This window comes from Rhynchophorus ferrugineus, unplaced genomic scaffold (genome assembly GCF_030347505.1).
Source record: "Rhynchophorus ferrugineus isolate W39M unplaced genomic scaffold, kcgeb_rfMv2 rfM4, whole genome shotgun sequence".
NCBI lineage: Eukaryota > Metazoa > Arthropoda > Insecta > Coleoptera > Curculionidae > Rhynchophorus > Rhynchophorus ferrugineus.
The window spans coordinates 20,690,941-20,714,626 of NW_027472583.1; the positions used below are offsets into that span (position 1 = coordinate 20,690,941).

General features: G+C 31.5%; 1 protein-coding gene across 1 annotated transcript in view; it reads left to right on the forward strand.

Annotated features, from left to right (window-relative positions):
* The first annotated feature begins 7,496 nt into the window (after positions 1 to 7,496).
* jdp (DnaJ domain-containing protein) overlaps positions 7,497 to 23,686 on the forward strand; it is a 39,254-nt gene continuing 23,064 nt past the window's right edge. The window contains exon 1 of the mRNA XM_076401583.1: positions 7,497 to 7,856. Coding sequence (XP_076257698.1) covers positions 7,767 to 7,856 — 90 coding nt within the window. The 5' untranslated portion in view covers positions 7,497 to 7,766. The remainder of the gene's footprint in view (positions 7,857 to 23,686) is intronic.

Consider the following 23,686-nt stretch of genomic DNA (forward strand, 5'->3'; position numbering starts at 1 on the left):
AATTGCTTCCTCATCCGTGTTCTTCAGATCTGCCTTCAGCGACTATTTTCTGTTCTCAGATCTCAAAACAATGCTCGCTGGGAAGAAATCTTCATTGAACAAAGATCGCGAAGATCAAGAAGAACGAAGTGATCGGCGAAATTGAGGGTTATTTTGAAGCAAAGGACAAATCGTCACCCTTGAAGGGAATTATGTTGAAAAAAAAAGTTTTACCATGGTAGGCCGGGGAGTTTTCAATTGACCTGTTAAAGATATATTCGTTTGTTTACTCAGTCGTCACGCTCATTACGGTTTGAAAATGGCATTTTGCGAAAGTCATTTTGTTTTTGTACTTCTGAAGAAGGAAAAATGCAGCACAGACTCATTAAAAATTTTGTGATGGCGATGAATGTTTAAGTGAACATGGAATTTTTATTTTCGATCTTCGACGTTAATCGTTGAAAAAATGGATGAAACTCTTTAAAATTTGGAAATAGACTAACATATTTCATCTCGTGATATCGCTGTGGAATTCAGTGACTTTTTACTCTCGATGATGTACGATATAGCCCGGATTTTGCCCATATTGATATCATTGATTATGGTTGAAATTTGCATTAAAACTGAATATTTTTTCAACAACTCAAATTTTAAAAAGCATTTTTAACCAATTTTGAATTTTATTTTATCTCAGCTACTTGATTAATTTTGTAAAATATTATATAGAGTTTTATTTACATATTTCGTGGTCTTAATGTTATCGCTTGTTTTAAATTGTATTTTCGGCCATCAAATTATATGTTATTCCCTTTGTAGGATATTTTTAACGTTATGCTTTTGTATGTTTTGTATTTGATCACATCAATTTTTTTTTCGTATCTCGTGATCTTAATGCCATCGCTTCTTTTAAACTGTATCTTAAGCCATCATGTCATATGCACATGTTATAGCCTTTGTAGGATATTTTTAACGTTATACTGTCGTATGTTTTTTATTTGATGATATCACTTCTCTGTAAGAATATTCACAGTTTTTGGTTATTGAACGATCTATTTTCCCGTTGAATCATTTTCGAATATTTTGCTTCTCATAAAGGCGTTGTAGTAAATAATTGCTAAAAATACTTAATTTATAGCTACAAACTGTATTATTATGCGTCAAGACTAAAAATAGTTTCTTACTTTATTATTTACACTTTATAAGTACCAACTAACGTGATTTTATATGGCGTGCTCTTAACCAAACCATAAATTACTTAATACTTATATTATTGATACAGATATTTATTTTGAAGTCATTGCCACCAAATAATATTTACAAATATTGTAGAAATTTTTTATATAAAGTTAGAAATTGTGTAAAACATCATACAATTAAAAATAATATCAATCGTTTTTAGCCATTCGTTTTCTATTCCCTTTGATGCTTTTCAAAATCGTTTCAATATAACAAACATAAAGACTGTTAAACATAATACCTTTCGTTCATTCTTGAAAAGACATCAAAACTAAAACAACATATATTTAACTTCAAATGTATTTCTAAACCTTGTTATATTTTATTATTCCTTGATACACGGTATAAGGTTATTGTTTTCTCCATATCTGTTAGTGACAGCCATTGTAGCTAAGAACAAAAACCAGAAGCTTTGAAACAACAGATAATTTAAAAACTTTTTAATAAGCTATGCAAAACTTAGTTGCTGCTTTACATTCATAATTTTTTATTTTAATCTTATTTCTATTTATAATTGATTTATTGCTAATAGATTTTGTTAGCCTTAATTCCTTGGTAAAATATATTTAAAATTAGTACTAAAATTAAGTTCGATATAATTTGAAACTAAAATGCCAATAAAGTTTGCTGAATAAACTATACGATATACATTACGCTATAAACCAGCTCCTAATGTCAACATGTCTTCCATTTCCGATTTTTCCTTTATATTAGTTACGTGTTCTTTGCGAAATATTGATATACAATATCCAATCTCTACTTTATTGCTGTACATATGATACAACAATAACCGTAAGGGCCACGAGATCTACATTCTCTGTTAAACTACCATTTATCGCTAGTTTTTTACTTTTTGCATCACAGAGCGAGTCCTTTTTGATAAATATCAATGTCAGGAACTATTTATTACACAATTTAATACTCTATTTTGGGATATAAACAGTTCTTATCTTTTTTATGAGTCTTGTTTGATCTTGTAATGTACTATTTATTGGTTGAAATGGAGATTGCGGCATTTAATCCAAATGATGGGTCAAGGGTATATATTAATTTCTTGCTACTATAATCTCGAAAAGGGTGTAAAGACCTTTCCTAGTTATCAATCGTATTGTTATACAATGTCATTCAAACATGACATCACGGTGACAGAGTAGAAATATAATTATTAAAGGATAATTGATTTTATTGAATCTTGTTCTTCAGACTTGTGGTCTGAAATTTACTGGTTGGAATCGGAATTCTAGTAAGAACTCAAGATGGATTCCAGGATGGATTAAGGGCGTTTATTAATCTCTGGGAAATACAACTCAGGAGAAATGCAGTGACAGAACAGGAATGGATCAAATTAAGATGTTGTTAATTAATGTTGGAAGTTCCTTTTATATTTTTTTTATGAATTCAGAAATTAATGATTTGTTTGACGATTTTGATGATATGGGATTGACCCTATTTTTCGATGTATTAAATGCTTGTACGCATCATATCTATTGATAAAAATATAGTAAAATCAATGTAAACAACAGTTAAAGAATCCAATTATTTAACCCAGTGGTTTCGATATTTATTTTTATTAAATGAAAATTCCCCATTAAGTCACCTGACGAAAAAAACTACGGTGAATCTACTACGACAATCCCAATCGTAAAAAGTCGTCGTAAGATTTGCTTGTGTTGCAGCAAAGTGTAGTGTATAAAAAACCATATGAAACAGTTAATGCAGAAGCATACCGAAGAAAATTGAACAAAATGAACAACGTACAAAAAAGGCAAGCACTAGCAAGAGGCACAATCATCTTCTTGAATAACAACGCTCGGTCACGCATTGCATGAGTTGTAAAGAATACATATAGTCTATTCAAAGGTTATTTGTATATGCGTCATCGAAATAAGTGACGTCAAAACGTCGCAATGATGCCGCATCAGCTCTTCAGTTGATCTGATCATGATTTGATGAGTCAGAGTTTTAGTTCAGTTTGGCTTTGACGTACAACAAAATTCTAATCTAAATAAAATAATTAAACAAAAATATTGTTAGAAAATATAATTTATTTTAACATTATAGTGCATATAATGAATAGTTGTTTTATTAGATTTACATTGAACTATTTTCCACACCACCCATGAGGTAGACTTCTAGGCACACACATTTTTAAGTAGTGATATCCCCCTGGAGGCCTAATCCATCTAATTAACAATTATATATCAAAGTAATATATTTTACTTTCATTCGAGATCATAGTTACCTTATTACGTTTAGTTCTTGTTTCCTTCGACGGTGTGTTTACTTGTCAAGTCATCTTGATATCATTGTATTTTTTTTCTTCTGCTACTATCTGTATACACCATTCTTGATAAAATTAATCACTGAATTCTACCTAATGCATTTACCATATCTACAAAACAGTTAGTATTCATTCACTCCTCATATATTCTAACCTAATGCTCATGTTTAATTCTGAACAATTACAATCATACCTGTGCACACAAATCTTTCACGCCCTACCATACCATTTTCTACAGTTATATTATATTAATTATGTGCATACCTTTAGTTGTCTCCGCTTTCATCACTCTGTCTCAGAAATTTCCAGCATAGCACGGCATTGTCACATATCTTGAAAGTTTCCTTTAGTCACTTTTACTTTTTGATTTGCTGTCCAAGTATTGGTACGATATATCTGCAATTAATTATTAATAAATATTATGATCAACAAAACATTTAGTATGTAAATTTAGTATATTAGTTAAACAGTCGGTATGAAGGGATGTCTTACATCCGTCAAAAAGCTGGATGTCCCTAACTCTTTTATGTATACTTTCCAGACTAACAATTTTCTCTGAAATAATTTTATTAAATTATGTTTATATCGATAAAATAATATTGTTCTTCATTTTGTAAGCGATATTTTTTATTTCATTTATTCACAGTACCCACACTAATATTCAGCACATCAGCAACACGCTAAAAATATTTTCAATAAAATTGCAGCAACTTATAATATTTAATATCTATTGTTTTTGACAGTTTGAAACAAAGTGATATACGGAGCGATTTAGAATTTATCAAAATAATCAAAGTGTTAAAATAACGTTTGCTGGTTTATAACCTGTAGTAATTATAACTAATATCTTGAATAATTTTACGCACGTCTGACAACCGGACGACTTTGACAGGCTCATTCGTTTACGTTTTCGAACAATCAGAGAGCGTTGTGTCTCTTTTCAACTGGAATAAAATGAGAAGGAAAATATTGTCTGTAAATATATTCTAAAACGAATTTGCAAATTGCTACAGGCTATACATTAAACATATTGATGACGCATATACAAATAAATTTTGAATAGACTATAGTCGTATCTCTAATCTCATCTTATTTTGAAACACGTTTTTTTTATCCTGGTGGGTTTGAGGAATCGATACGATTTTTGCGAACCATAAAGAAGAACGGAACGTCCTGATATATAAGGATTTTATGGTATAAATAAAATTGGTAGTTTATTTTTTCTACACAGGAGAGAAAAAAGAGTGCTCACAATACACCATAACTTTTTCAAGTGGTTTGTTGTATTTGATCTGACCACGTTAGACGGTCGAAAATGATCGGGTATTTTGTAGATTAATTTCCAGTTTCCGAAACTTGAGCTTGGCTTACGTGTTTGGCTCAAAATCTAAAATTTAAACTTGGACCACAATCTTGGATGATGTTTTTCGCTTTCGTAATTTCAATGAGAGCGTAAGTAGTTACTCTCTCAACAATTTCTGATAGTGAGCTCAGAAGACTAAATGGGCGTGTTTGGCTCAGTGAGTTGTTTCTGAGAACAATTTTGAAGTTGTCAGATGGTAATACCCGGTTCTTGTAGGGAAGTGAGCTACTGTATTATGGTTGCGATCATTTTTGGAGGTTCAACTTTCCCTCTCAGAACGTCACGTGGAGGAACGATACCTATATTGGCTATCGCATTGGTGATGTCTTGATTTTCGTTAGTGTCGAGAATTTAATCAGTATGGTGGGCCATAATGGAAGAAAGCAAACTTAAATAGTAACGAGACAAGTAGTCCCATGAGAAGCAAATCCTAATCAAAGTGGGCGTTTATTCAAGTAAAAATTAATCTTTCACCAACTTTTATACTTTAACCAACATTAATTCCTGAATAATCTGAAAAGTCTCGGCTTCACACTTTGTCAAACACTCTTGCTAGGTTCAGAAAGATCGCCCTAGCGAAGTTCTTGTCCTACCAAAGAATTGGCGAATGTTCGACTTAAACTTTAAATCGCTCGTATTGGATTACATTCCTAATTTTCACAACATTAGGAAAGTAGGCGAAAGCCTACTCTCTTGACGATTTTTAATATTGAGCTCAGGTGAGTGATTGGTTGGTAATTATATGGGACTTTTTCCATATAGAAGAAAATGCTTGCAGTAAATGAATTTAATGTAACTAGTACGAGGTTGGTGATTCCGTGAATGATATTTTTGATGATTTTATGATGATTGAGATTAGTTCGAGGTCAAGTTAAAATAATTGTTCTTGAAAATCTATCTTTTTAATTTTCCAAATAAGAACCTTATCAATCATGTTCAAAACGTAGATGTTATTCTTTCAACTAAGCAATTATACCAATAAAATGAGACAATCAAACAGATAATTACTTAAGGAGGTGAACTTTTTACTTACATTTTAAACATAAACAAATATATATGTAGCAAAGTGCATTAAATTAAAATATTATTAATATTTGAATTGTATACATAGCGCCCTCAGATTACAATTTATTCTGATCAACGCAGCAAGACTTGGCTGGCACACGGATTTCAAATGCTGAAGAGGTGGAAAAATGGCTCGATGGTTGAATCGCAACATACGAAATGAGAGAAAATATTTGGATTAATCTATATTCTCCCAAAAAAGCTATTTTAAAGTGAAAATATGAGCAGAGTATATAGAGAATAATAGATGGAATCAATGAAATTTGATACAGAAATTTTACTCGTAGAACGAAACCAAATATAAGGCTTGAATATGGTAGATACGAATGCACTAAAATATACATTGTTACATAGACAAGTCATTATTAGAACCACATGCGTATGAAAACCTAGAAATAATATCAAAACAATACTCGTGGAAGCCTGTATTTTAGCATATATAGAGAAATAATACGTCATAGCTAAATTAAATTAAATTAAAAAGCTATAAGAAAAAAATAATAATTTAGCAAGTAATTTTTTTACAGCCAATTGTATAAGAAAAAAAACTTTCTTGTTAACACATAATATACCCAAAAATATATTTTCCATAACAGATGGTAGCAAAATAGGGTTTGTTAAAATTAACAATAAGTTGATTTCAAAAATCAGCTGATTCTTGAAAGTGTTATATGTGGATTTCAAAAAGCATAATACAATACGAGCTATGAAAGCGTTGTCATAAAATATTTTGTTGAAATATGTGTCAATATTGCAAAAAATCTAACAAAAACTGTCAATTTCTGATGATTTTACTTTGGGACATTTTCTATCACCATATTGAATGACTTTTAAAGTTGAGCTTAACCCTAAATCTTTTATTAGAAATCACATCTTTTATTTAATTTTTTTTTAACGCTAGGACACGGCACGGCTAGCACAACAAAGCCAGAACGTTAAAAATCAGTCGAATGAAACTAGTAGAACCAAAGATAGTAACTAAAGGTACGACTGAAACAGTCGATAGTGAATAGTAATAGAATCAGTCGGACCGAAAATAGCTACTGAGAACAGTCGACTGAAATAGCACTGGTAAAAGTAGTAAAATCAGTCGAACCAAAAATAGCGACTGAAACAGTCGATAGTAAAAAGTAGTAATTTACTAAACAGTCGATAGTTCATTTCAGTCGAAAGTTCCCAACACTAGTTAAAATTATTGATTAAGATATTAAATTGCTTAAAAACTTTAGTACAAAGAGTAACAAAAATATAGCAATCATTTTACAGAAAAAAAAACCGTTATCCCAATTGATGGCAAAAATATAAGAAAGATAGCGATAAGTATAACGTTATTCTGTTTTAAACAATTCATAGCCAACAAACAAAACACCATTCAAGAACCGCTTATCTTATCGTGAACGGGAACATTGCAAAATCCATGCGGGGGGAACCTCGCTTCGTCGAATCATCGATTCCGACCCAGTTTCCGACTTCTGCGCCGTGTCCGCGGTTCGACCGACCGAAAAAAAAACCACTCCGCATCGGCGGTATTTTTCGCCATTCGTTTGGGTTTCCCAAACCGGCGAGACTTTCACTTCGGTACGACGTCGATCGACTACTCCTCTACCTCACAGTCGTTCCGTTTTCCATCGAGCGATTGTCTGTTGTTTTTATCCAGTCGCGTTTCGATTGTTCTTCGGTCGACGCCGAACATCCACCATCTACCGTCCTTGTTGTTCTGCGCGTTTTCCGAGAAACTCGGCCAGGCTCCCGATCTAGAGTTCGGGAACCAGAACGCGACCAGTAACGTTCAAGAACAGGTGGGATTTCGTTGCATTTTCCAGTCGAGCGTTTCGTCCGAAGATGTCCACTACAGTCGGGGACATTCTCAACTACAAGAAAAGCGACAAGGAAGACTATTACGCTATATTGGGTTGTGACGAGTACTCATCAGTAAGTTTTCATTTACGTAAAATGTGTCACGTTGTAACACTCGCGAATCGGATTGTTTGTATCGTAGTTATGTTGTAAGCTCGATGCGGGACCTTGAAAGATTCAAGTTGATAAGCGAATGTTTTTATAGTTTATTATTCACAATAAGAATCACTGTAGTACTTGAAATTATACACAATTACAAATATGTATCATTCAGTTTCGCGTTATAAATCTCGCCTTGGTGAGAGTATTTTTTCTTATATTTTAATTGCTAATTCGCATATCTGATTCTGTGAATCAGTATCGTTACCTTGAGGAAATTCTGTTTATACGTATACAAATAAATTCTATAGAAAATTAACATTTACATTAATATTTTCAGAGTGTTATGGCCAGGTGCACTAAAATTTCAAGGTTTTCACCGCATCAAAGCATTAGAGAAATAAACAAAATAATTAAAGAAAAATTATTTCATTTACGTAAATAAAAATAAATTGAAAAAATATCATATACAATAATATGTTTTATATATGACCAAATTTAAATTATAAAACAATTTGAGTATTATCAGTATCGTTACCTTGAGGAAATTAGGTTTATAACTATAAAAAAATTCTATAGAACATTACCATTTTCATTAATATTTTAATGTTATGACCAGATGCACTAACATTTCAAGGTTTTATGTGCATCAAAACATTAGATAAACAAACAAAATAATTTATTTCATTTACGTAAATAAAAATACATTTTTAAAAAATACCATATGTGATCATGGCAAATTTCAAATATGTGTGGTTATTTTAAATTGTCCTGGTTTGGATATTTCAAAATTCCATTTATTAAGCTACTTTGATTGAGATATATGTGGTGTTATTCTCGTAAGTTTTGCTTATTAAAACAATCCAATTAATGATCTCGGTTTATATTGAAAAATTATATTTTATAAAAGAGAAATTTTAAAAATATATGATTAAATTTATTTTTCACAATTTTTTCCATTTTCTTTTTGCATTTTTCCCGTCGGAATGTTTTCAGATTAATTACATCTTGCATTAGTTATTCTTAGTATATTTATCATGTATCATTCAGTTTAAAGTTATATATCTTACCTTTGTAAGGGTGTTTTTTTATTATATTTGAATTGCTAATTCACATATCTGATACTATGAATCAGTATCATTACCTCGAGGAAATTCTGTTTATACATATAAAATAAATTCTACAGAAAATTAATATTTACATAAATATTTTCAAAGGGTTTTGATCAGATGCACTAATGTTCCAATGGTTTCTATATATCAAAGCAAAGCGTAAAGAAACAAACAAAATAATAATAATTTGGATAACATTAGATTTGGCATCATTGGATTACTAGTTGGTTTGACACTTTAGTGAATCCCCATATTTGCAGCTCATAGGTGCAAATTAATTTTATGATTGACTGATATATTTCTATCTGAATGACGATATATTTTGTGATGCTATATGTTATTTTTGAATATTTCGATAATATAAGGGATAATGAGTCTGATGACTAGGATAGATATTCGCATTTAGTAAATTATCACAACGGTTTTATAACTTATTGTTGACAATTGGTTACAAAATGTTTTCGTGTCGACACATCACTAATTAAAATCAGCAGTAGCATATTAATATTTTTGTATTAATTTCATTCATTTTTTATCAGCTTATAAACATACTTCTAGGTACTATACTATCAGAGATATAGTCGTTCCACTAAAACACCCAATGCATGTCATCAATACCGTCGAACATTTTGCCAAATTCAGTTTATAAACACGTAAAATCCCTTTTAGACTTGGAGCATTTGTCTTCCTCATTTTACTAATTATCATCTAGTTAAAGCGACAGAATGAAGGCTGTTGCGTCCGAACATGTAACGAAATCAGCCTATAAAATTCGATTTGGGTTGATACTGGTCAACACAGTTGTAATATGTCAATGTAAATATAATAAAACAATTCTAACCTAGAAACTATTATGGCTGTTTAATTAACTGTAGTTTATGTCCTTCAATAAATATGCATTAGATGTACTATAATGTTATAATAAGTTATATAAATTTTAACGACGTGCATTGGCTGTTTCATTGGAAGGACTATAGAATGTTTTTTCTATTGAATATTAGAGAATATTAGAGTAAAGATACTTCTTTTAAAAATACATTTTCAATAAATAATACTTCTTCGTATACAAATCCTTTCACTACATCAGACAGTTCTTTTTTTTAATGATAATGAAAAAAATAAAATAAAAAATTATTCAAAATAAAATAGTTGAGTGATAATTTTCGGCAATTACCTTTATGTTACGAAATTGGACCAACATTTAAAACAAATCTTTACATTTCTGGGTTTGGTGGAATCAAAATAGCGAATTTTAGTACTAGCTCTACGTACTAGAAAACAACGAGAATTTAATCAAGGTTATCATAGTTAATTTAATTTTTTGCATATCGTTTTGTTTATTAACTTTCTCCTTAGTAACAACTCTATAACTTTACTTAATTAATTATATTATTTCGTCATTTCTATTTTATACATTTTATTTCGAAATACCTGAGGGAATATTGTCACAATACATGATATTTTATCTCGATGTAAAATTTGAACGTGAGAATAACTGAACTATTGCAAGATACAATTTATTTGCGAAATGAAAGTAAATTTAATAAAGTGCAAAGTGTTATTTTTATTTACACATACATTTTTAATCCTATGAAAAGCTTATCGAGAGCAAGTTATCCTAAGTTATTAAGGTATTAAACGATTTCCTGGTTTATATTTCAAGTTTCTTTGAACTATTCGTTTTATTGCAAATATTAATAATTTTACCAATATGCTCGCATTTAAATTTTATTATTAATTTAAAATATAACACAATTACAGAAGAAAATAGAAATACGTTATGTGTTATAAACATCATTTTATTTCGTATTGTGGAATTCAGAGAATATACGCAAGTTTATGAGTTACCTTGGCATATTTGACATAATTATGTGGTTAATGCTTTCACGGTCGTGTCGTTAAAAGTTACTTAATATATGTTGTTGTTTTTTTTCTTAAACACTTAGCAATAGTCAGAAATTTTAATTCAGTAGTTGAGATTTATTATGTTGGTCGATAGAATTTTTGAAGTTATTCGCCATTAATCAGTTCATTGTATTTAGACACTGATTTGACACGATTTGCCCTTTGCTTCAAAATAGGCCTTAGTTTCATGGATTATCTCTTCTTTCGTCGAAAATGTCCTCCCAGCGAGCATTATTTTGAGATCTGAGAGCAGGAAGTAGTCACTGGGTGTCAGATCTGGAGAATACGGTGGATGGAAATTCGAATTCGGCCGTTTTCAGCGATTTCGTCATTCAATGGTCTTTTTCAAGGTAATCAATGAAAATTTTTCCATGCGCATCCCAAAATACAGATACCATAACCTTGCCAGATGACTATTGCGTTTTCCAATGCTTTGGAGCGGGTTTATCGTGTAAAGTCAACTCGGATGACTGTCGATTGGACTTCGGAGTGAAATGATGGAGCCATGTTTCATCCATTGTCACATATCGGCGCAAAAACTCGGGTTTATGACACTTAATCATCTTCAAACACTGCTCCGAATCATCAACTCGTGGTTGTTTTTGGTCAAAAGTGAGCTCGCACCCACTTTGCACAGAGCTTTCTCGCACTGAAATATTCATGAATGATATGATGTACACGTTCAGTTGATATCTTTAGAGTGTCTGCTATTTCATTTAATTTCAATTTACGGTCATTCAAAATCCTTTTGAGGATTTTTTAAATGTTTTCGACGGTAACCTCCTTTGGGCGTTCACTGCATTCACCGTCTTCGATGCTCATTTCGCCACGTCTAAACTTAGCATACCAATACCAAAATAATAGTTGATTTTCCTGGGGCAGTGTCCAGAAACTCGGCATCAAGCCAAGTATCTTTTCCCTTCAAAGAGCAATATTTTATCAACACGCGAAATCCCTTTTTATCCATTTTTTTTCAACAAAAGGTGCTTCACTCAAAATACTATAATTCACAAACTAATGATCTGACAGCTGTCAAATTTATACGCGCATCTTTAGAGGGTTAGGGCTAACTAAAAAACATATGGATTTAATTCTAGTAGCGCTATCTATGTGTCAGGCCGGGGTCTTTTTAATTGACCTGTTATTCTTTATTGAACTATAAAATGAAGTTGTAAAATAAATACTAAATAACTTGACATATTCAAACTTCCAACTTTTGTTTTACAATGTTAGCACTTCCAACAATATTTTTTAAAACTCAACTAAGCCCTCAGCAGATTTGTTAAATATAAAACATTTAATATTCAAAAGAAAATCCACAAACTTAAATTTATATAGACCGAACAGAACGGTAGGAAAATATTGAACGAATTTTATCAGTTGGCAAGACTAAAGTTTAAACAAGGAAATGTCTTATTTGATAAAGAAAACTCTGAACGCTAACAAGCCATCAAATTATATTATGCCCGTGGATAGCAAAACGACGAATATAAAGGAGATAAAGACGGATAATAGAAAATCAAAAAGCCACGGATCTCCTTTCCACGCCAGGGGTTCTGTTTCGAGCTTGGCTGAGATATTTTGTGTACAGAATAAATGATCTTTGATCCTATTTTTGATACCTTACCGGTAAAGTTCTCGTGTGTTTGCTAAAATTGCGAAATAAATTGAAAAATTAAGTACCTAAATCAAAATGAACTTAAATATTATATTATGAATGTTGTCTTCATAATTGCAAAATACAGTATTTCATTCGATTTACAAAATAGGATTATATAGTTTATTCATTTTTTGAGATGTAAGAACTATCAAAAGTCAGACGGTACTGGTTCTATCGAAGTGAATAGATGTACCAATTCCTACTATATTTCACTCATTTAGGCATTGGTTTTTTTTCTAGCTCTATCAGAAATTGGTTCTTCCTCACTGTTTCAAAATATTACAATAATGATCGGAATTTAGTTGTCCTCGAAATCTCTGGCAAAGTCGCAATAGAATGCATTTTTCGTACCATTGTTAGTAATATTTTACATTTACTTTAACTATTACTACATGTGCATGAGTTTGATTCATAATATTTTTCAAAATAGCAATAAATTAAAGATATAAGAGGGCAAATTAATTTGAGTTTTTTATATTATATTTGGAATATTTTGTTATATAATAAATCTATAGGCATTAACATTAAAACGCATATAAGCTTACTGTAAGTTCTTGTTATACCTTCCAAACTATTGTAACTGTCGTAAAAATATAAAAATATATAGTTTTGATATTTAGGGCAATATAGTTTAATAGACAATAATGGTTTAAAAGGCTGATAGAAAACATTTTTAGATAACGCAACTAAGAAATTGTTATTAGTATAATAGAACCACAAAAATAAGTATGTTATAAATGTTGATACAATTAAAAAGTAAAATTTGTGTAGTATTTAGAAATTAGCCAAAACAAAATATCATTGTAAGTCATAGTTGGCTTGGTGAAATTTTTATTTTTGTTGTTTACTTCAACAATAAAAACATGAAGTGTGATCACGTAATGTTTTCGTTTACATTTTTTATGGAGACAACAAATCCGCTTTATCGGTTCTTGCTTAAGGAGTGATAATAATTGATACGGTTCTGAACCCATAGTATATCATTGGACTGGAGAAAATTCTAAATGTTATTAATATTTTTCTGTAAATTTTAGTGGCATTAACATCTGATTCATTTCAGGTTTCATTGGTAAATGCATTTCTTAACAGAACACTAACTGAATAGTGCACTGAATATATACGTTAATTTGTACATAAAATAATATTAACAATTATTAAATAGGTTCATTGAATTTTAATTCCTCATTTGTTTGTTGAGACGTTAGTTCCCATGTCCAAGATAAACTAGAACTTGCTATCTGCAAGGGCGAGATCGAAGAATGAAATAAGTAGGCAAAGAATAATACAATTTTATTTAAAAATTTAGGTAAAGAAATTATTCTTTTAATCAGTTTGGTGTATTTATTGTTTTTGTAATATATATTTTAGATTATATGGATACATAATTTAAGCAATGAAAATATGCAGCAGTTAAAATGAAACTTACTATATATAGAAGAAATTGTGAATTATTAACAGTTGATTGTTAAACATTTGAAAGCATTAATAAATAATAAGGTATTTAACGATTAATACAACAAGATAAGTATATTGATATTAATCTTGATGCAGAACCTCGTTGGAAGAAGTATATTAAAAAGAAAAGAACTCTAGATTACAAAAACATGTATTGGTTATATGGAAGAAAATCTAAATTATCTATACCAAACCATGTAAATTTTTAGCTATATAGTGTATGAAATGGTAAAAATATTGAAAAGTACTAGTAACTTTCATTTTATTAGGGAGTAAGTAAAGGCTAATGGGCCGTCCTAGACAACTTTCTAGCTTTACGTCATTGTAGACAAAAATTGTCAATTATCGGCAACGACTAGTGATGACATACAACGCGGGGTAAAAGTCCCGCTACCATTTTGATTGCCTATAACTTTGCTCAAGAAAACGATAAGTAAATTTGGTTTTCATAAGAAGTTTATTAGGTCCTTACATTTTTTTTTCGTTATGATTGAAATTCGTTATGATATGATGAAATTATATCAGCTAAATGGTGACCGCGATTCGCTATGCAATTTTCGGCTCTTTTTAATGAATTTTTCATGACATTCTGCAACATCTGAGGCTAAATTTATTTAATTTTGTGACGAATATTGTCTTTAAGATGTTCAATCGTTAGGGACTTATTCACATCAATTTTGATTTAAAAAAATCCCATAAGAAAAAGTCTGGTGCTGTTAAATCCGAAGATCTGACTGGCAATGATAAATCGCCACTTCACGAAATTAGTCTTCGTGGAAAAACGTCATTCAATAATTGAATTGTTGAACGGGCTATGCGTGCCGTGCTTCATCTTGCTGAAACCCCATGCTCTTTAGTCCTTGCTCCATCATTTCATGCATAAGAAAAATCATATCTTGATACCGTTCGGCAGTAATAGTAACCGCAACATCTTGGTCACTAAAAAAAGGGACCAATGATGTTTCCAACATGAATACCATACCATACCGTTGGTTTTAGTGGACGCAATGATGTTTCATGAATTAATTGACGATTCTGTGTTCCCCAAAACTGACTGTTCTGTTTATTGACGTGGCCACTGAGAAGAAAATTGGTTTCATCGCTCAATTTAGATGAAAAATCTTGAATTTCACAGACAGTCTTAGGTTTGTATTACCGTACTCAACTCATTGATTAGGATCTCTCACTAGCAATTTTTGGACTAATTGAATTTTTACGGGAAAATTTTCAAATCAGTTTTCAAAATTCGCCTTAGTCTCTCCGAATTGATGTCTCTGGAGATTCTGCAACACTATCGCGCACCAGGGCCACATTTTCAGAGTTACAAGACGTCCGTGATCTTCCAGAACGAGACCTGTGTGTTGTAGTACCGTACTGCTGGTGAATCACTGAATAATTAGGATATTTTTGACGCAATTTCCGCTGACTAGTAATAATGGAAATAAATAATGAAATTTTCAATAAATATTGTCACTATTTCTGCTCATTCTTGTGGCGTATATTTATTGATGATAAAATTTGAACGTCTACACAACACAATGGTTGAAGCGAAACTGAGCTGAACGTTATATTACCAAGATGGCGCGTAATCTAAATGATTGAGGGACTTTTGCACCTGACTCACCTGTTATTAAGATAAAGAAGAATTTCGTTAGTATATCAGATACAGTAGATTTTATTCCATTTTAATATTAACTCGACTTTATTGAAAAACACCATTACTTATTTACCTTAACATTAAAATATATAATTATTTCTTTGCTGGTATTAGTTATAACATCATCTTGACTTACTGGAGGTAACCGCTAGGCAGAGAAAATATTTATTATAATTTCGTTTAAAGTTACTATAGTGCAAATTTTTAATATAGTACAACGGATAATAGTTTGGTTACATCGCAGCCATTATACTGAAATAAATTTAAATTAATAGACTCAGGCAACTTCGTTCGCGTAACATGCTTTTACCATAATATTAACATCATATTATTGATCTTTATGAAAACTGGCTTAATAAAGATTGAAACTAATTGCGCATAATGATGGAAATATAGTTTGATTAATATAAAACATAATTTTCACGCTGTATATACTCAGAGGAACCTTCACGTATAAGAAGGTGTTTAATTTTAGACTCATTAAATTATAATATATTGCTTCGATATACTTCAGACATAACAAATTTGTTCGAAGCTAAAATCATAATATTTACGGCGCGTTTTGTGTGGAAGCATCAAAATGAAACCTTGAAAGATTTAAATTTGTAAACGCAGGGAGAATTACGTTTATGATATAAAGCAGCATGTTCGAATAAAAGCAAAAACCTGTCAAAGGTAAGAAAAAAAAGCATAAAGTTGCTTTATAAACTCGGTTAGTCACTTTTATAGACTCTCGTAGTTTGTCGACAAAGTTAAGTTTACACTCTTTAAATATATTATATTTTGATCTATATGATTAATACGAAAAAATGAGTTACGTTCAAATATATTTTTTACATTATTAAAATTTCAGTTACTTGATAGTTTAGGATATCTAAAAATTGTGATTTTAATATAATTATTTCTTGTCAAGTTAAATCAACCAAACCAATTTCTATTACTGATATATTATTACTAGTCGTTTTCTCTCTCATAATTTGTCTCTACAGTGACATAAAAGTGCGTACTTATCTAGACTAGTGGCACTTAATTAGTCTCTTATATTATATATTAGTCTATAAAATAAAATGAAAGTTAGTAGCACTTTTCAGTATTTTTACCATTTAGTACGTTTCACTACACAACTACACAAGATCACATGGTTTGGTTCTCATGAGTCTGCGTCCTAATTCTGTGTTATCCAAGAGTTTCAGATACTGTTAACATGAGGGTGTAGTTTTTTCTAATGTCTTTTTGCGAATGTCTTAATTTCCTCTGCCACAGGTCTCGTGTAAGTAATTATTCCTATAGGATCTGCGTACATCTACTATACTTTCCAAGACATTATTCTGAAATACCTGTACAGCAGCAACTTATTGTGTACGTATAATTTAAATGTTTTTCCATATAAATAACCAATACATTTTTTTGTATTTTGATTCCAAGTTTTTTTTTATTTTTAATGCTTCTTCCAACGAAGTTTTGAAATAAGGTTCATTCCAAGGTATTTAGCGTTGTTATTATATGGGATAATAGTATTATTCGTCTTTATTCGTAGATGAACATTTTGGTTGTGGGTTATTTAATATTTAGTATCTGTGGGGTTAACTCATTTATGCGATTACTAGCGTATTGTAGTTTTCTCGTTATTTCTTCACTGTTATCTCCAATATCGCCCATAGTAAGATTTTCTTTGTGATGTCACATATATAGAGTACGTAAAGAACAGGTACTAAAACCCTGTCTTGCTTCCGTAACATTTTATGGAGATTAAACAGTGTGTTAGCCACATACCAGACATTATTGAAGGTTTGCGCTACGTCCAAGAATATAGCTGAGTAAATTGTTTTCTCTTCGTAATTTTTCAATAATTTATCTGGTCAATTATCGAATGTTTGTTAGTAAAACCAAACTAATATGCAGATATTAGATTTCTTCTATCTATGATTGGTCTTAACCTCTCATTAGATTGATGTAGAGATGAGAAAAATATTTATACCACATGATCTGACCAAATTAGTTTCTAGAACAGCCAATAATTGCACAATTTAATGAATGATGAAGATAATGATGAATATTAATATCAATACTTCATCCTTCACAGTTTACTCTGTTTATGCTGATATTATGTGCCCTTTTAGTTTTAATTCTGGCTAACACAAAACTATTCCTAGAAAATACTATGTTTTAACTTTTATTAACAGGTTTTTAACAGTTAACAGGCCATCTAAAGACTATCTTCAAGTCTATACCAGATAATGGCTTACAAAACAACTTAAAACAATTCAACAATTCGTGTAGTATTTAACTTACTGTCATGGTTGATTCTCATGATCGATTAAGAGCTACAAGTGAGAGGGATCTAAATCTGGAGAATAAACTGGAAGTGACTGGAAGAATTTGACAACCTATTTAAATATTTTTCTTACAAAAACCGGGCATTTTTCACAAATTTTTACATCCAGTTATCCCAAGTAGGTTACCATTTTGGTGGTAATCTAGAACCAAAATTTCTTTTGCATCTCAAAAACCGAAACATTTTTTGATCTAATTTTATATAAGAACTCTCTTTAGAGCCTAGTTCACTCGTTAGTTATTTAATTTAATTGAGAATCATTATGATAGATCCAAATCTCGTCCATAGTAAAGACATTTTTAACAATATTCTCCTACTCAGAAATAGCCCACTTTCATATATTTTCATCTACTGAATTCAAAATTTGCTACAACAGATACCGGTTAGGTCTAGTTCAAAACATTTCTGCATTTTCAGTTTGTGGGAAAATCGTTTTTTAATGTTAGTACACCTAATAACTGTCAAAATACAAATAATTTGATCCTTATAAAAGGTGGTACTAGTACTGTAATTTTCATGGTATTTTTGTTATAATTTGTAAAGAACATATTGTTTTGAATGTTTTAAAAAGTAATATTTTATATATCTATGTATTAAGGAAATAGGTTGAATCAGTCAACAATTGTTACATTTGTGCTAAACAAACGTTTTTCTCAGAGAAATTAGTCAAGCACTTTTAACAAACTCCATCAACTGTATAGTAGTCATTTACGAATATTGAGCTTAATGTTCTGAGCGATATTTTTATGATGGAATGGTGAACCAGATCGCTGGAATGGGGAAATTTTGATTCCTTTTGTTTTCCTTTGATTTCCTGAATGATGAAGTTTTTATGTTCCTTTAGGTATATTCTTATATTCTGCATTTTTTTGGCCAAATAAAACAATTGCATAGAGTACAAATTGAATTGAAGTGATAGAAAAGAAGTAAAAACTTAGCCAAGAAATATTTTATATATTACAGTCAATGTGATTACAGACAAGTTTGCTGTTGAATTTATTCCTATATACTTATATTTTGAACCATATTGTAGTCAATGAAAAACATTTAGTGTATATTTGATCCCACAATAATATTTAAAAAACTAAACTGGCATAAAAGTTTTCATTATCTATTGTATAACACAAAAATTAGATCTAAAACAAATTCTTAACACAAAATTAGTAAAAAGTGAAATGTTTCCTTTGTAGAATATTATTGATTTTTTTGTTGGGCAAGGTTATTAGCAAATGCTGGAAGCACCCATTGTACAAACAGGATGGTGCCTTTCAAATATTCTAATTAAATTAAATTTATTCCTAAAATATTGTTTTCACCTATAATTGTTGTTTCTGAAATGATGACACTCCATCAGCTTGTTGAATAAAACTGCATACAAATATTAGTGATATATTGGGAGTTACAACAAATAATTAATTGACCTATGAGTTCCACAAAAAAATTCTTGTTAACCCATCTCAACATTTCCAATATAAAATTAAATTATCTTCGAACTTTTTCAAATATCCAACTAGTAACAAAGTTGTCGTTCCAATTCCTATAAACCTCGAACGTCAACGGAATTCATCACGGTTAATGAGGAAAACGTTCCTCGCTAACAACCTTGCTAATACGTTTGATAAATCATATCGTTTTTAACTTAAACTATTAGACTGAGAGAAAAATATTGTTGGAAATTATCGTTAGGAGAGCCAGTGGAAATCCGATTTCAGAAACTCGTTACGAACTAATTTGTCCGCTAGTTAACGAGTTATTCCGCAGAAGAAGAGCCGAGTGGGCTCAGACGAAATTAAAAATTAAATAGGGATTTTTTAAGAGGTCCCCTCCGACCGGAGTATTGGAATGTTTTAATTAGGCGTAACGGGAAAATGGCGGACGACGCTCCGGGACAAAACGGTGGGACAAAAACTTATGGAAGATAATTGAGCCATGATTAATACTTATTCCCCGACAGCTAGAAATTAACAATGCCAGTAGACGTTAAGGAAATTGTTTTATCCATTCATTGTTACAATCGTTATCTTCCTATTTTAACATTTATATTAGACCTATAAATTAGTTTTAGTATTTTGTTATTCTTTATTTATATTTAATTAACAGCAACTTTTGTTATTGTGAAAAGAAAGGATAAAAATGAATTTCGCGTGTTGATAAAATATTCCTTCTTGAAAGGAAAAAATACAGTTGAAGCAAAAACTTGGCTTGATGTCGAGTTTTCGGACACTGCCCCAGGAAAATCAACCATCAAGGATTGGTATGCTAAGTTTAGACGTGGTGAAATCAGCACCGAAGACAGTGAACGCAGTGGACGCCCAAAAGAAGTTGTTACCGACGAAAACATTTAAAAAATCCACCAAATGATTGGCGAGCTCACTTTTGACCAAAAACAACGACGAGTTGATGATTCGGGGCAATGTTTGAAGATGATCAAGCTTAATAAACCTGAGTTTTGGAGTCGATGTGACAATGGACGAAACATGGTTCCATCATTTCACTCCAGAGTCCAATCGACAGTCATTCGAGTGGACTCGCTCCAAAGCGTGGGAAAACGCAACAGTCGGCTGGAATGTTTATGGCGTCTGTATTTTGGGATGCGCATGGAATAATTTTCATTGAAAACCTCGAAAAAGGAAGGACCATCAACGGCAAGGACAAAATCATCGAAAAACAGCCGCATTTGAACAAAAAGAAAGTGCTGCTTCACCAATACAATGCACCGTGTGTGCAAGAATGCTCGTTGGGAAGAAATTTTCGTCGAATGAAGATGGTGATCGCCGAAACTGAGACCTATTTCGAAGCAAAGGACAAATCGTACGACAAAAAATCGTATCGCAGTATAATCAGTGTATTACCTTTGAAAGGTGTTATGTTGAATTAAAAAAACTGATTTTGCCAAAAAAATGTGTGCCAAAAAAACACTTTAATATTTTTTCATTTAGTCGCAAAAATCGGTACAATGTATTTCTTTTCCATTTTTTTCTGTTTTTCTACATCTTTCAAGCAGTTTACGGATTTCATCTCTAAAGAACGATGTGTTTTTTGAGGCTATGCACTAATCGATCCATTTTTTGGTATCCTCATAAGAAGTGAAGCGCTGCTCAGACAGGTTACGATTTATCCACGTCTGAAGAAGTGGCAATTAAATGAAATAAGGTCTGGAGATTATGGAGGGCAGGGTAGCAATTCCCAGTTTAATGCTTCCAAGTATGTTTACAACATGTGGTCGAGCTTTGTCATGCCGAAGAGTGTTGTGACTTTGCTCTTATTCTGGTCGTTTACGCGCAGTGCTGGGCTCAAATGCACCAATTCTAATCGATAGCGATCCCCACTTCCGCTTTCATCGGGTAATATCTTTAAATATCCATCTTCAATTTTTTCAACCTCCTTGACTTCGATGTCAAAATCACCACTTTTGAAACATCGAAATTTGTATTTATATGTTGAAATAAATAGAGTTTGGTTGCCATAAGCTTCACACAGCATTTGAACTATTATAGACTCTGCTTCCTACCGTTATGATTTGACTCACTCAAATCACTGGCCGGATTTCTCAGAATGAATACCTCGACGTTCTCAGTGATGAAGTTCTTACTACAACTAGCATATTGCTGCCAAACACTGCCACATTCTAGAATGATAAATGTACAATATCATCAAAAATCTTCCCTGGTCAGTACAATTGGCAGACGTGAATATAACTGAATCGTTATGAGGAGTTTTAGAACGGAAAGTGAAGAGTAGATTTCCATCACCAATATCAATGAGAAATTGACGGATGTTTTGTTACAAGAATGGGACAACATTCGGCTGAAAAATATTCAGCAACCCTTCGAATCTATTCCGTGAAGAGTTACAGCTGTTTTAAAAACAAATGGTGACTCAACGCCTTATTACTATTCTGTATTGCAGGTGTTAATAATATTATTTTTCAATATAATATTATTCTTTGTTAGAAAAAATGATGAGGCATGGGCAATTAATTACTTCTAATAGTATCATCCTTATATTTTGTAGAACAAAATTCCTGGATATATTTCATCTTAATTCTCTTATGTGTACTAATAATAATAGCTTTATAAGAAAGACCCTAGATTAACAGAATCACCAGGATTCTCGGAGTCTGAGACGTAGGAAGAATTAAATTAACGCCGAATCAAAATCAGAGCACAGTAGTGAGTCTCATACATATTATATGAATGTAGGAACAAGAATTTAAAATTGTTGAGTAATATTATTAGAATGTTTTTTTTATATATTTTAAAGTCTCCTTTTACCAACTGTGGGTTTATCTGGACTGGGCCTAAAGTTTTAACGTGGGCTCCGAACCACGGTCCTCAGCATTAAGCCTACCGACTGGCGAGTGACCAACTTCAGAAATCATCCCAGAAGACGTCCGGTCTTACCCAGCCTGGTTACTGGCGTGACTGGGATCATTTTCCTTGTCAGATTTTACACTCTTGTCTAGAACATTCACAAATTTTAAACAATCACAAACATAAATTTACGCCCATGCCCCGCAGGATTCGAACCCGCGGCTATCGCAACAGTAGACTGTCCCATCGCCTTTACCACTGCGCCACCAAGCCGGCATTAGAATGTTTTAAAGTACACATAAATATATAACTTAAAATATATTCATTAAATAAATATTAAGAAATAATAAAATAGTATAAATAATTTAGACTCCATACAAAATATTTATTATTTCTTATATCTTTTTTCATCTTGACTAATGTTAACAAATATTGCGATTTCAAACAATTCAAACTAATTCATTTAATATAATTAATATATAGGCTGAAGAAAAGCATTTTATGTTATAGGTGGGTTAGAGCAATTAGATTGTCAGCATTCAATAGGTTGTTATGTATCCTTTGAGCGAGTGCGACCTTTTTTCAGCTATTCAGTACCGTAGTTTGGTAAAATATTCCATATACATATTTTATTCTACTGTGCTCCTCAAATTGATGAGTCTTCATAAAGATGAACAAGAATGGTGTTCCAACGACATGACCACCAGTAGTTATGGCAGCGCATACTGAAGTTTTGTGTATTATTTGATCACTTATAATAAATAATAATAATTTATTTTCAAAATAATTGTTTGATAGCGTATATAGAACGATAACATATAAGCTTCTCTAGAACATCCAGAAAAAAATTAAAAAATACTGTTTGGTTCTGATTTTGTACCAGTCGCGTTATTGGGCCATATTTTTACGCTATATCAGTGGTGAGTGCTACAAATTATTTTGGCGCAAATTTAATAATATGGACTAGGACAACATGTAATCAAATGGAATAATACTATGAGTCACACCTCAAATAACACGATGGGCATTCCGAATGGACAATTTGAGTGTATGATTATCTTCTTTCAGAGACAACATAAATGACCAAGATTGTGCTCCATAGCACTAGAAGCTTTGTCAAATATAAGTTAGGTGTAAAGGTCTTTATGGAGAAATTGATATAATGTGAATTAATCAAATTTGTCCCCATTTTCCATAACTTTTTCATATCTTTGGCAAAACCGTTTCGAAACAATGTTGTTCTTTGAACAACGATCCATTCATTTTTGCACTACTTCAGAATATCAAAACTACGTGTCAGCTAAACCATGCTACGTTGATCTGATCAAATGGCAATCAAATCGAGGTATGTCAGGTGAGTACTCTGGGT